This window comes from Musca domestica, unplaced genomic scaffold (genome assembly GCF_030504385.1).
Source record: "Musca domestica strain aabys unplaced genomic scaffold, Musca_domestica.polishedcontigs.V.1.1 9, whole genome shotgun sequence".
Classification (NCBI taxonomy): Eukaryota; Metazoa; Arthropoda; class Insecta; order Diptera; family Muscidae; genus Musca; species Musca domestica.
Genome location: NW_026712435.1, coordinates 13,794,545 through 13,808,653, shown reverse-complemented (window position 1 = coordinate 13,808,653; position 14,109 = coordinate 13,794,545). Strand labels below are relative to the sequence as shown.

The 14,109-nt window shown below is 35.0% G+C and overlaps 1 protein-coding gene across 3 annotated transcripts in view; it reads right to left on the bottom strand.

The window, feature by feature from the left end:
* LOC101897125 (klarsicht protein) overlaps positions 1-14,109 on the bottom strand; it is a 382,506-nt gene that overhangs the window by 327,722 nt on the left and 40,675 nt on the right. For all 3 annotated transcript variants that reach the window (XM_059131584.1, XM_059131582.1, XM_059131583.1), the window contains exons 3-4: positions 5,647-5,970; positions 5,211-5,372 (exon numbers count right to left, since the gene is read on the bottom strand). In XM_059131584.1, coding sequence (XP_058987567.1) covers positions 5,211-5,372; positions 5,647-5,970 — 486 coding nt within the window. The remainder of the gene's footprint in view (positions 1-5,210; positions 5,373-5,646; positions 5,971-14,109) is intronic.

Below are 14,109 nucleotides of genomic sequence, written 5' to 3'. Positions count from 1 at the left end.
CCTCGCTTCATTTCCAGCGCACAATGGCCACCAAAATCTCCGGATACCAATCCGTTGGACTATTGTGTCAGGAGTATTTTGGAAAGCAAGGTTGGCACTAAAAAATACCAAAGTGTCGATCACCTCAAGCAAGCGCTTCGCCGGAAATGGGTTAAAATACCGCAGAGCAACATTCGGGCAGCGTGTGACGGTTTCATTGGCCGTTTGAAGGCCATAATTCGTGCCAAAGGTGACCAATTCGAACAAATCTAAACTTATTCTAAAATTTGATGATATTTCCGACATTTTTTGCTTTCATTCAATGAAATTAAAAAAAAAATGTCAAAATTATGGCGTTTAACTTTGTTGCTGTTTTTTTATCTCACCCTGTATATTTTCATAATCAGCATAAAATTCCAAGTCGATTTAATAATGTCCGTCTGTATGTTGAAATCACGATACACTCCACATTATTTGAGGTAGTGCTTCAAAATTTGGCCGAACAATTTGTATTGTATTTAGGAATGGTATAGCTTTGGTGTAGCCGCCATATAACGGTACCGGTATTAAGGCCTGTTTATATACAATCCTCTTGATTTTTCTATTGTTTTTAATTTTCCACACATGATGAAGAAAAAGCCCTTCTTCTTACAGAAAAAAATTGCTTGTTGAGCTTACGATCTCATCACTTGGGTAAAAAATGTTTTTTTGTCATAGAAGTTATTTTTAAAATAACTTCTGGGGAGAATATATCAGACAAAAAACAAGGGAAATGATGAGGATTGGTGGCTCTTTCCGAAACCTAGGTATTCCCTGCCTCACCCCCTGGTAAATATTACCATCGTTCTCCACTAATAAACAAACGTTGTTTTTATAAAAACAACAATAAAGGGATTAAGTCTGACCATTTTGCAACAACAAAATACTATGGTATCCCGAACAAACAAGCCAACACTGTTCTGAAAAAAATTGGCTTTAGAAATTGCTCAGATGGTTGTTTTTTTAATTTTAGAACAATTTCACCCAAAACTTACTTTCCTTAAGAAAATCGTATTTCAGTGCAAATCTCATATTCCGAACTCACTTTCATGCCGGCGAACGAATCTTATCTTAAAAAATTTTCCAAACATTTTTGTTGTTCTCATTTTTTGTTTTCTTCATTTTCAACTTTGAAGTTAATTGTTTTCTTTATGTTTCTGCCGCAGCCGCTGCCGCCTTTGTTCTTTTGACTTAGTGATCTAAATTGTGCACATCCAAGAGGCAAGTGTGTGTCTCTGTGTCAGTTTTCTTTTCTTAAACAACGGTGAAAATTCTCAACTGTATGACATGCAATCTGCGATAAAGTTTTGACTCTTGAAAACTGGGGAAACTGAAGTTGAAGTTGAACAGATGATAATGAAAATCTTGCAAAGAAAGCAAAGCAATGATGAACGTTTTACTTTCGCACTCATTCGCACTGAAAATGGGCGATAATATGAAGCAGACAACACCTGGCTGGACCAACAACACTTTGGTGGTTTATGTTCTTCGGGGTGGTTCAATTTCAGTTGGAGAGAAGGAATATAGTTTAAATTTTAGAACTAAAGGAAAGTGACTTTCAGCCACAAAAAAACATATTGGATGAAGCCAAAACTAAAAAATGTGAAAAATTTAACCGAGTTAATGTGGTAATTAATCACTTCGACGACAGCGTGAAATCTAAAAGATGTATAAATACATGTCAAATTTCCAAGTATTTTAATTGGATTTTTTAATTAATATAAAATTTCTAAACTAACATTACATAAATGTGAGTCGTTATAAATTGTATTTAGATGCTGTGAATTAACCCAAATTTGTTTGCAAAAAAATCGATAATTATCCATGAATTAAATATAAAAAATAACTTGCGTGGAATATGTTTGTTAATAATCAATGATTTAGCAATTTTTTTCTGTCGCAAAATCCAAATGTGTAAAAAGTACAGTATATTAATGGAATATATTTTTTCTGAGAGTTTTTTATATATATTTTTTTAATTTTTTTAGGAGTTTAGGTGTGTTCTGAAACTCTTAGTAAAATTTTATGACAAACAATTTTGTAGAATAGTTTGATGTGTAGTACAGGGGTAGGCAAAGAGTATCCCATGGGACGTCTGTGTGTTTACCAACACAATTGTAAAAAATAAATTGTTTTCAATTTTCTGTCAAAATGGTTTTGGTGGAATATTTAGTTTTATTCGAGCAGTCGATAAGGAAGGTGCTGACGGCTATTTTTTGAATACACCATTAGAAATATTGGGGTACATAAATATAATTTTGATTTGAGAAAAAGGTGTGACAAAGATGGACATAGACTATTTGTGTGATTTGCTCATACAAAAAATATATATTTTATGATAGTGAATGAGAAAGGTTCTAAATATCGTTTCTGGACCACTTATTTATAATTTTTCCTTAAAGCATTATCTCAATACCTTAAATATTTTTTACGTCATTCGTAGTATATATTCCCTTCCAAAATTATTTATAGTTTATTTAATTGTGTAAATATAAAAGCGATTATTTTTTAGTCAAAATAGGAATATCTACGAACAAAAATTTTCGAAGACTCTTCAAAAAATATTTTTTAAAAAATCCACGTCTCGAAGGCTCTTCAAACAATATCCTTTAACACGCCACGTTTCGAAGTCCTTCGAAAAATATTTTTTAAAAAATCCATGCTCTTGAAAAAATATCCTTTCTCGAAGGTTCTTCACGAAATATTTTTTAAAAAATCCATGCTCTTCAAAAAATATTCTTTAAAAAGTCCACGAAACGAGGGTTCACAAAAAATATTTTTTAAAAAATCCATGCTCTTCAAAAAATATTTTCTCTCGAAGGTTCTTCACAAAATATTTTTAAAAAATCCATGCTGTTCAAAAAATATTCTTAAAACAAATCCACGAAACGAAGGTCCTTCAAAAAATATCTGTTAAAAAAATCCACGAAACGAAGGTTCTTCAAAAAATGTTTTTTAAAAAATCCATGCTCTTCAAAAAATATTCTTTAAAAAATCCACGAAACGAAGGTCCTTCAAAAAATCTGTTAAAAAATCCACGTCTAGAAGGTTCTTCAAAAAATATTTTTTAAAAAAATATTTGTTGAAAAATCCACGTCTCGAAGGTTCTTCAAAAAATATTTTTTAAAAAATCCATGCTCTTCAAAAAATATTCTTAAAACAATCCACGTCTCGAAGGTTCTTCAAAAAATATTTTTTATAAAATCCATGCTTTTCAAAAAATATTCGTTAAAAAGTCCACGCCTTGAAGGTTTTTCAAAAAATATTTGTTAAAAAATTCACGTTTCGAAATCTCTTCAAAAAATATTCTTTAAAAAATCCACTTCTCGAAGTATCTTTATTAAATATGAAAACAAATATAAAAATTAAAAAAAAAAACTAACAAAATATTTCTCACTGTGTAGAGAGAGGCAAAGAAACACTTGAAATATTTTTAATGTCAAAACACATACAATCAAAAAATAATTTTGAATATCTCTCATGGGCCTCAATTCTTATTCTATGAAAATGTGAAATGAAAATTGAAAAAAGGAAAGAAATGTCAAACGAAAAATTTTATAAAGGAAATATGTTTCATTTCATATTTTTTTTTTAAGGGCCTGGGCCTCAAATCTTGTTCTATGAAAATGTGAAATGAAAACTTTTATAGAGGAAAGATATGTCAAATGAAAAATTTTATAAGGGAAATATTTTTCATTTCATATTTTCATAGAACAAGAATCAAGGCCCTGTACGGCAGTGTGGGTCAACTGCGGAAGTCACTATATACATAAAATGCATGGAAAAAATGGGCGTAAACTTTCAAAACGCCAATACTCGTGTCTCAGGTTTTTAGATTTACTTTGATAATTGCAATTTTAATGCATTTACAAATAAGTAAAAAAACAGTTTTATACCCTCCACCATTTGGAAGAAAATTGAAAAATTTGAAAACAATTCCTTAAAAAAATACCGCTCAAATGGAAACCGTGGACATGCATAGACAATTTTCCTTCATAGATCGTAACACCCATTGCGAACTTTAAATACGAAATTTGAAACAATTCCGGTTAATAATATCGCGAAAATCATTAAAATACCGAATATCGGGAGGTATTGTTATATGGGAGCTATACGATGCATATACAATTTTTCGTCATAAGTTGGGTACTTCAACGAACGTACTTTAAATATCAAATCTGAAACAATTCCGGTGAACAATGTCGCAAAAATCATGAAAATATCAAATACCTGGGGTAATCTTATATGGGTGTTATACTAAAACGAGGTGCTATACTATGTACGCAATTCTCTTCCAAGGGGTAATGTACTCAGAAGGAACTCGTTGTACAGAATTTCAGACAATTTATTTGAAAAATTTGGCTTCAATTATCAAAATACCGAATATCGGGAAGAACCGTTACATAGGGGATATATGATATCGTGGATTTATATAGACATTTCTCTTTCGGGGGGTAATGTACTCACAAGAACTCCTTTCGTATATTTAAAGAAAATTCCATTGAAAATTTTGGCTGAAATCATGAAAATACCGAATATCAGGAGGTACCGTTATATTGGAGATATACGATATCGAGGACCTAAATAGACAATTCTCTCAGAAGGAACTCCTTGTGTGGAATTTCAGACAATTCCATTATGAAATGTGGTTACAATCATCAAAATACCGATTATCGGGAGGTACAGACATTGTTAGGTCTAAAATTATTATCTCCATGAGTTGCAAACGGAATGACGACCTTAATATACCCTCCATACTATATATGGTGGAGGGTATAAAAATGTGAGAAATGGCAACCTGTTGGTGTGCAACCTGAACCCACGGCTCCCCCGCTTTCGTCCCAAGCTAATGTCACTAATTTGTTAGTACTTAATACGATCAAAACGCCACAGGGCAATTAATTCGCTATAAGATCCATATATTTCTATAAACTCTTATCTCTCTTAGAGCGCACAAAAACATTGGCTAACAGGCATGCATTTGTCAATTTTGGATTTTTTCATATATATATTCTAAAATTTGGATATCTTACTGAATTGTTAGCATTTGTTACATTTTCGATATGGAACAGTTTAATATTGTAATTTTGATTCAAAAATTTGGAAAGAGTAAATTATAAATTTTTAGCAAGTTCGTGTCTGAATGTAATTTTTAAAATTTAAATTAAAACCAAAATTTATTTTCTACTTACCGAATGTTCAGTTAAATGTTTTTGCAGTTCCGCACACGACAGCATGGTAGCCTCGGACAAAGACGGGGCACTTTCCAATTTATGTTCCATGTCTCGCAGCCATTTGCGTAATTCTTTGGGATCTTCACAAGAACCAACACTAGGAATACTCTCTTCGAGCATCTGAAACAAGAAAGTCAAAATAAAATATTTAAGGTTAAAATTAGAAACAAAAGAATTTGGACTTAATTTAGAGGCCCCATCTATGCAATTTCAGATACATTATTTTCAGTTGCCATAACTTTATGGCAATGGAAATTACAATGCCTCAAAGTAGGCAATACTTTTTGGGCATTAAACTCTTATTTAAATTCACCTTGGCATCTAAGACAACAACCTCAACATATGCAATTGTTGAATTTATAGTCGCCTATTCACCACACCTATTAACACTCACCTTCAAACATGTTTCCGTTGTGTTATTTAATCCACTTGTGGCACCCTCTATTTCACATCTGGCCTCTTTGCACGAATCCAAAAGATTCGTGTCCATGATGTAATTGTAATTCGTCTGTATGGCAGCCCACAGGTCATCTTTACCGGAACCAATGCCCAGCGTGGCAGCACTGCTATGTAGGGATGACGAGCTATGGCCGCTGCCCCACGAATAGCGATTGTGATTGTTGTTACTACTGCCGCTGTTGCCACCTCCGCCACCATAATTTTTACTGGCTCTTTGCATTTGACCCAATTGATTGGTTAGATTGCGATCGGTATTTTTCTGAAAAAAAAAAATTGGAAACGTATTTTTTAAAAAAAAAAATGCGAATTGAATATTTGGAATATACAATCAAAGATGAAAAACTCGTCTTTTGAAAAACAAAATTAAGAGATATTTCCAAAACATGATAAGGGTGTTGCTGGTATTTTTTTAATATTAATAGTTGGCACACAATCATCTGAAACCTTTTACATATATTGAAGTAAATATAAACTCTATTTCCTAGATGTATTTCCAGTCCAGTCCAATGGTTAAAAAAAACATGATATATATTTACAATTGAAAGTGACACTTGACATATAAATCGGCAGAATTATTATTTTTATACCCTCCCCTATTGTATGGAGGGTTTATTAAGTTTGTCATTCCGTTTGTAACACCTCGAAATATACATTTTAGACCCTACAAAGTATATATATTTTTGATCAGCATAAAATTCTATGTCGATTTAGCGATATCCGTCTGTGGAAATCACTCTAGCTTGCGAACGAATTGAAGTAAATCGATAAAATTTTACTCAAATGTATGTTATGTCTGGAGGACTTTTGGTATTGAAAATGTGGCATGTAGGTCCACGTTTTGGTATAGCCCCCATATAACGATACCCCCGATATTCGGTATTTTGATGATTTTAGCGACATTATTTACCGGAATGGTTTCAAATTTGGTATTTGAAGTTCGTAATGGATACTACAGCCTAAAACAGAAAATTGTCTGTGCAGGTCCACGTCTTCGTATAGCCCCCATATAGCGGTACCTCCCGATATTCGATATTCTGATGATTTTAGCTACATTATTACCGATTTTTTTAAGTTTCGCATTTGAATATTACAATGGCTTATGCCAAATGTTACCTATGCAGATCCATGACGTTGTATAGACCCTAATATAATAGCTACATTCGGTATTTTTAAGATTTTAACAGAATTTTTTACGGATTTTATTGTTTTTGAGAATTGCCAAATTCGTTCCAAATGGTGGAGGGTATTCAAAGTTCGGCCCGGCCGAACTTACAGCTTTTTTACTTGTTAGATATATCAATGATAACGAATTTAAATGGACCTTCAAAAAAAACTTTTTTTGATTTATTTAAGATTTGTCCTAGCGAAAGTTGAGGACCTATAATTCTGAAATTTGGAATGAGAGTCATTGATGGAGTGCAAAACAGATGCACCAAAGTCGAACTTAAAGGTTAAGAAAATTTCTAAAATGGTACTTAACTTCTAAAATGGTACCATCTGGTATTATGCGAACGGATAGAGGTGAAAACTTAAAATTTGGTATGAGAAACAAGTAAGTTTGATATATGCAGGTGGTTTTGGAAATGTGTACTTAGTGTGCGAACTGTACTAAACGGTACTAAATTTGGAACATTTTGGTTTAGGGTGAGCGGATTAAGTTGGAATTTTGAAATGTGGTCTCTATTGGTTGTCGATTTGTGATAATGAGGTAGTTTTGGAAATGTGTATAAGTGCACGAAAAGTACTAAATAGAACTATACATATTTGGTACAATTTGCTATTGGGTGAACATATAGTGCTTGAAATCTTGAAATTTGTTATTGGGGACGCTGATCATGTGTTGCATGGGCATATGGAGGTGGTTTCGGGAATGTGTACTATAATTGTACGAGAAGTACTGAATGGTACTATATTTTGTATTGGGTAAAGGGATAGAGATAAAATTCTGAAAATTAATATTAAGATTGCTGATGGTTATGTGGGATTGAGATATATTTGTACGAAAAGTACTAAATGGTACTAAACTTGGTATTGGGTGAAGGAATAGAGCTGAAATCCTGAAATTTGAATGTCACTGTTGGTGTCTATTAAAGGGCTGCAAATGTGACAATTTTCTCTCTTTATGCCATGGAGAAAAAACGCTCGTCATGTTGTGCCCTGTTTGATCAAACACATAACAGTACGTGACATCCAACTAAATGCTCGATGTCTCGTCATGTCGGTCACACTCAAACCCATCGTCATAACATGTAATGACCAATAAAAGAGAATGTTGAATAGTGTGTCAGGCAAAAATGTTCTATCAAAAAAACAACAACAATTATGAAACAATTGCCAACGAAAAAGACACATACGTGATGAATGCAAAGCGCAATCGCTACCTGCTTTTCCGATATGTGAAAAAATATTTTTTTTGCAATAAAGAATTTCTTGGCGAATAATTGGTCTACACAAAATTTTCATTTCGTGGTTATTGTTAATCCTTATTAAAAAAAAACAATAACCCCCTGAAAAATGTTCTTATTTTGATTATAATTTCATAAATGTTTGCCTCCGGTATTGAGGTGTAAATGAGAATGAGTGCTACTGTAATTCACGTAACAACACTATATACTTCCATTGTTCAATTCTGTGCATATTCTGTTATTGAATGAGAGTCAAATCTCCGCCCACAAACTTTAATTTTAAAAGAACACTATATGTAGATAGAAAATAGGCAAACAATATTTACCTCTTTTTTATGACCAACATTTTATGATAATCACCAATAAATTGGAATTGTTCATAATATATATAATTTTTCTATTCATTTGTTGATGTCTATGCACATTTTGTTATTGAACTCTATTTTATATTTACGCGGTGTTTGTTACTTCAAAATTACAGCACACACAAAAACACATCCTCACCGTCGAAAGTAACACACACACACTCTCTCAATTTAAGCACACGTACACAAATGACACACAATTTGACGATGACACGGTTCGATGTCATCGTTGACACCCTGCATTTTTCGAGAACACCATGCAAATATTCGAGTAAGCTATGCCACGATCGAACCTTAGACAATGGCACACATGAATCAAAATGGGGGATGTTGTTGGTTGTCATTGCTTTTCAAATACATAGCGCATGATTGAGTAGACAAAGTCAGTGTGTCGAAAAAAGCATAATTCATATAATTCGTCTTGTGCAGGCCTTTAGTGTCTATAGCTGCGAGAAGGAGGTCGTTTTGGAAATACGTACTATATACGTACGGCTTTTGGGATAGAAATGGAATTCTGAAATTTGGTATCGAGGTCATTGTTGATTTCTAGGCTTTACATATGAAGACTTTGAAATAGATGCGAACAGAAAAATTGGATGTAGGTCCATTGTGCAATGATTTTAATAATATCTCTCTGATGTTTAAGACTTTTTGGTGCAGACGGTAAAAATGTTCCTATTATACTTTCCCAAAAAGGAGAAACTTGAATAATATATTAAATTTTTTTGATTTGAAATCAGATTTTTTTTCATTTAAGAGAAATTCGCAAAAAAAATAAGTTGACGTTTTGTTCCATACAAAAATTTTCAAATTCATTACCCAGAAATATTTATTGAAATTTCAACAGAAATTCAAAATATATAAAATATTTATCGATATTAATTTAAAAAAAAAAATAAATACACAAAAATTTGGCATAACAAGAGTACCAATTTATTCAGGTGGTTTCAACCATGATTTTTTTATAGAAAAATGTATTTTTGGCAACTCTAACGATTGTGGAAAATTGAAAACGTTTTGTTTGTACAGTGGATTTTTTTAGATAGTCTAGACATGTAATGGCAAAGATGCAAAGCAGAGACACAAAATATACGAATATAAGACTTTACGTTGTCAAAACGGACGGAGAGATGGCGCTAAAGTCGCACCATATATTCATCTCAAAAAAAATATGATTTTCTCCATTTACTGATCACCGAAAAGAAAAAATATAAATCCGTATGTGAAGTAAAAATAAAATTAGACTTCGAAAAATAAAATTATACTCTAAAATTAATCCGTACGGTTCCAGAGCCACCTGGTTGTCAAAACTGCCATTCTTTTATGAAAATGTATTTTGTAACGTCCATAAAGTTGCATGTCTTTACTATAAGCAAAGACGAAAACCAAACGTCATTAAATACAAAACAATGTTGCCAATATAATTACATCAAAATAACGTTAGAATGATCGTAGAGAATGACTGAAAAATAAAATCTTAAAGATTCCAATACACTATGTTGTTAATTTCACAATTTCAAATGTGAATGTTTTTATGGAACCGAGCCAGTCAGAAATGCATTTTCAAAGCATTTTCACTGGGAAATATGATAATTTTCAAGGAAATTATTTTGCCGACCTATGTGATGTAGATGCAAATACATACATGCAAACCAAGCACCTGAAAAGCTGCAACTTTTAGTCTCAAAGTCCAGATTTACACAAACCAATTATAATTGAGAAGAAGATGGGTCCTCACTTACACCGCCTCTCTCATCACCAAAACAGGTCATCATTACTCCAATGTATATTGGGAGTAATGATGACCCAGTAACCAAGTTTTTGAAAAGTATTTGAAACTTCTTCCATGAAACTTCCAACACAATTTATTGACAATTTTGAAAAAAAAAACGACCGAAAAAAATAATTTGGCTGCTCACAACGTCAAGTTTTATGATATAATATTAAAATGAACCTGTGCCAGCAAAACCAAACAACCTACCAACCAACCGTGATTACAATCATCAATGGCTGGAAAATTAGTTACAACAACAAATGTGAACAACCCACAGGAGACGTGCTCGATTAAAAATCATCAACATCGCCATATCAACAACAGCAACAAATAAAGAAAAAACTCCTCTTCTATGAAAAAGGTTCCTTCAAGATAGCGGTAAATTTGTATCTAACGAATTAAATGGCTCTTAACGAAACACGATGCATCAGCAACAGCAGTAATAGCAACAACAACAACAACAACGAAACATTATCGATTACAAATTAAAAACATTACAGCCTATCTACTGCCTGCCATCACCGTCACCATCATCTCGATCGCTGCTGTCAACGTCATAGTCGCTTGCTGTCATAGCCAACGACATCGATTCAATGGCTATATGGTGGCGTTGATATTGTCTCCAACCGGCCTCTTATCAACGCGTCACCACCACCAACCATCAGCACCAATACTTTTGCGCGATGATCTCAATGCATTTTTACTTGTTCAAGATCATAAATGCGCGTTGCGCTTGTCACACTTGTTTTCCGGAAAAGAAATGCAAGGCTGCCGGGGGAGGGAGAGTAGTTGCTTGAAAATGAACAGTGGTTTGGGATTCAATAAACAAGTGTCATCCATAGGGGATAGATGGATTTGTATATAGACAGCTAAAAACCTCTTTACCAAATAATGGGATTGTAAGGTACAGTTTGGCTATAAATGGAAGAACTTCTCTAGTTTTTTCTTTCACATGGAGAAGATCATCTGTAAGTCTTGAGTGGATAGAAGACTTTCGATAGGGCTGGACCGACTGCAGGTGGACAGAAGACCTTCCGTAGGTCTTTTGTGGGCCAAATACTTTCTCAAGGTCTAATATGGATAGATGGACTTTAGTTAGCGTCCTGTGAAGGAAAGACATTCTGTGGGCGGAACACCTTATGTAGGTCTCCTGTGGACCAAATACCTTCTCAAGGCCTCATATGGACAGAAGGACTTCAGTTAGTGTCCTGTGAACAGAAGACCTTCTGTAAGTCTTTTGTGGGCCAAATACCTTCTCAAGTTCTACTATGGACAGAATGGCTTCAGCTAGTCTCCTGTGGACAGAAGACCTGCTGTAGGTCTCTTGTGTACAGAAGTCCTACTGTAGGTCTGCTGAGAACACACGACCCTCTGTAGGTCACTTGTGAACAGAATACTTTCTGTAGGTCTCCTGTGGGCCAAATACATTCTCACGGTCTTATGTGGATAGATGACCATATGTAGGTCTCCTGTGGACCAACGACCTTCTCAGGGTCTCCTGTGAACAGAATATCTTCTGTAAGTCTCCTGTGGGATAAAGACCTTCTCAAGGTCTCCTATGTACAGAAGGGCTTCAGTTAGTCTCCTGTGGACAGAAGACCTTCTGTAGGTCTCTTGTGGGCCAAATACCTTCTCAAGGTCTCTTATGGACAGAAGGGCTGTAGATCTTCTGTGAACAGAAGATTTTCTGTAGGTCTCCTGTGGACAGAGACCTTCTGCAGGTCTCCTGTGAACAAAAGACCGTCTGCAGATCTCCTAAGAACACAGAGTGTCTGTAGGTCTCTTGAAAACACAATCCCGTCTGTAGGTCTCCTGTGGGCCAAAGACCTTATCAAGGTCTCCTATGGACAGAAGGGCTTCAGTTAGTTTTCTGGGGGCCAAAGATCTTCTCTAGATCTCATGTTAACAGAATACCATTTGTAGGTCTCCTGTGGGTCAAATACCTTCTCAAGGTCTTTTATGGACAGAAGGGCTTCTGTAGGTCTCCTTTGGACAGAAGACCTTCTGCAGGTCTACTGTGGACAGAAGGACTTCTGCTGGTCTCCTGTGGACAGAGGACCTTCTGTAAGTCTCCTGTGGACAGAGGACCCTCTGTAGGTCTCCTAAGAACACAAGACCTTCTGTAGGTCTCTTGTGGGCCAAGGTCTCTTATGGACAGAAAGGCTTCAGTAAATCTCCTGTGGACTGAAGTCCAGCCGTAGATCTCTTGTGAACAGAAGATCTTCTGTAGGTCTCTTGTGGACCAATTATTTTCTGTAAGTCTCCGTTGGTCAGAAGACCTTATGTAGGTCTCCTGAGTACAAGGTACCAAAGAGCTTCCAAAGATAGAATAGCCTCAGTTAGTGTTCTACAACACCTTCTGCAGCTGTTGTATCTTTTAAATACTCCCTATCGATGTTCCTCAGCTGAACGCCTCTGTCTCTCTCTCCCTCTCTCCATTATATATTCTCTCATTCCCTTCTCAAAATTTCCCAATGCTTTCATTCAGACCACTGTATATATTGCCGCCAGCATTAGATGTGACGAATGCGATGCAGACCTGAGATAATTATATCTCTCTGTGCGTGTGTGTGGATGTAATGCTTTGCAATAGCAGAGCGGATAAGATGTACATGGTTGAAATAAAATTCAACAGCAGCAGCCGTAAGCATGTGTAAAATAAAATGGACAAGATTTTATTGACAAGTTTTGCAAGTTATCTCTGTCGGACATTGCTGGCCGATGTGACTGCAAAACATTCTGTAATGCTGCCTGGCTGTTGCTGGCTGCTGGCGTAAAGTTGCCAAGTTAAGACACTTTTCAATCTGGAGCTTAGCTGGTCACCGGTATTGGACGCCTGCCTATGAATGAATGATTCCTGTTTGGAGTTGTTGTTATTTTCCTGCGTGTGTGCGATTGAAACTGTGGTGGACGACAATGTTACTGTGGCCATTGGCCATATGGAATCAAGAATCCTTCAAGAATCAACATTTAATGCCAATGTTGTTGTTGTTGCTGCTGATATTGTTGCAAAAAAATGCAGCTGAAACATATCTAGCTGGCCGTTTACATGCCATGTGGACTGGTTTAGTTTTTTCTACTTTTTTTCTCTCTCTCTCTCTCTTGACTCAATAAAAGGTAACTGGTTCTCCAACAAAAGGCGACACAAGTGTTATTGTTGGTGTTAGCTTCTAGCTTGGCTTGGTGTCAGTTTGGTATGTGGCCCGGAAAAAAGCTATCGATGTGCCTATTTTTCTATTACAACACCAATTACGATTTATGATGAGCACCATTAGCAATGCTCCCCTACAGCGCGATGAGAGTGACTGTGGTGCAAATGATGCCGGGACACGATATAATTCTTGTTCTTCTTGCAAAATTGTCAACTTGGCAATTGCTTGTTTGTCTTCTGGTTTTATGGAATATAATCAAATTTTATAGTTTCTGTTAGCAAATACTAATGGGAACATTTAATCCGAATATAATAGTTGTAAATATAAAAAATGACTGCGTCTCCCAATTGTCTGAGGCTCCGGCATGGTCGAGTGGGAGAAGAAATTTTATTATTATAACTATGAGTTTTATTACGAAATATGGCATGATTTGGAGCCAAAAATAGTATAATTATATTAGAAATGGCATGGAGAATCGCATTTGGACATCTTTTAAATAGCGACATCTCAAGCATTGTTTTTATTATACCCTCCAGCATACTATGGATTAACATTGTCATCCTTTTTTTAACTCCTCGATAGATAGAAGGCTAAAATTTTATTCACATGTGTATTTTGCCATTAGGCAGGTTAAGTTCGTAAATGGGTCATGTAGGTCCACGTCTTCGTATAGGCCCCATATAACGGTACCTCGCCATATTG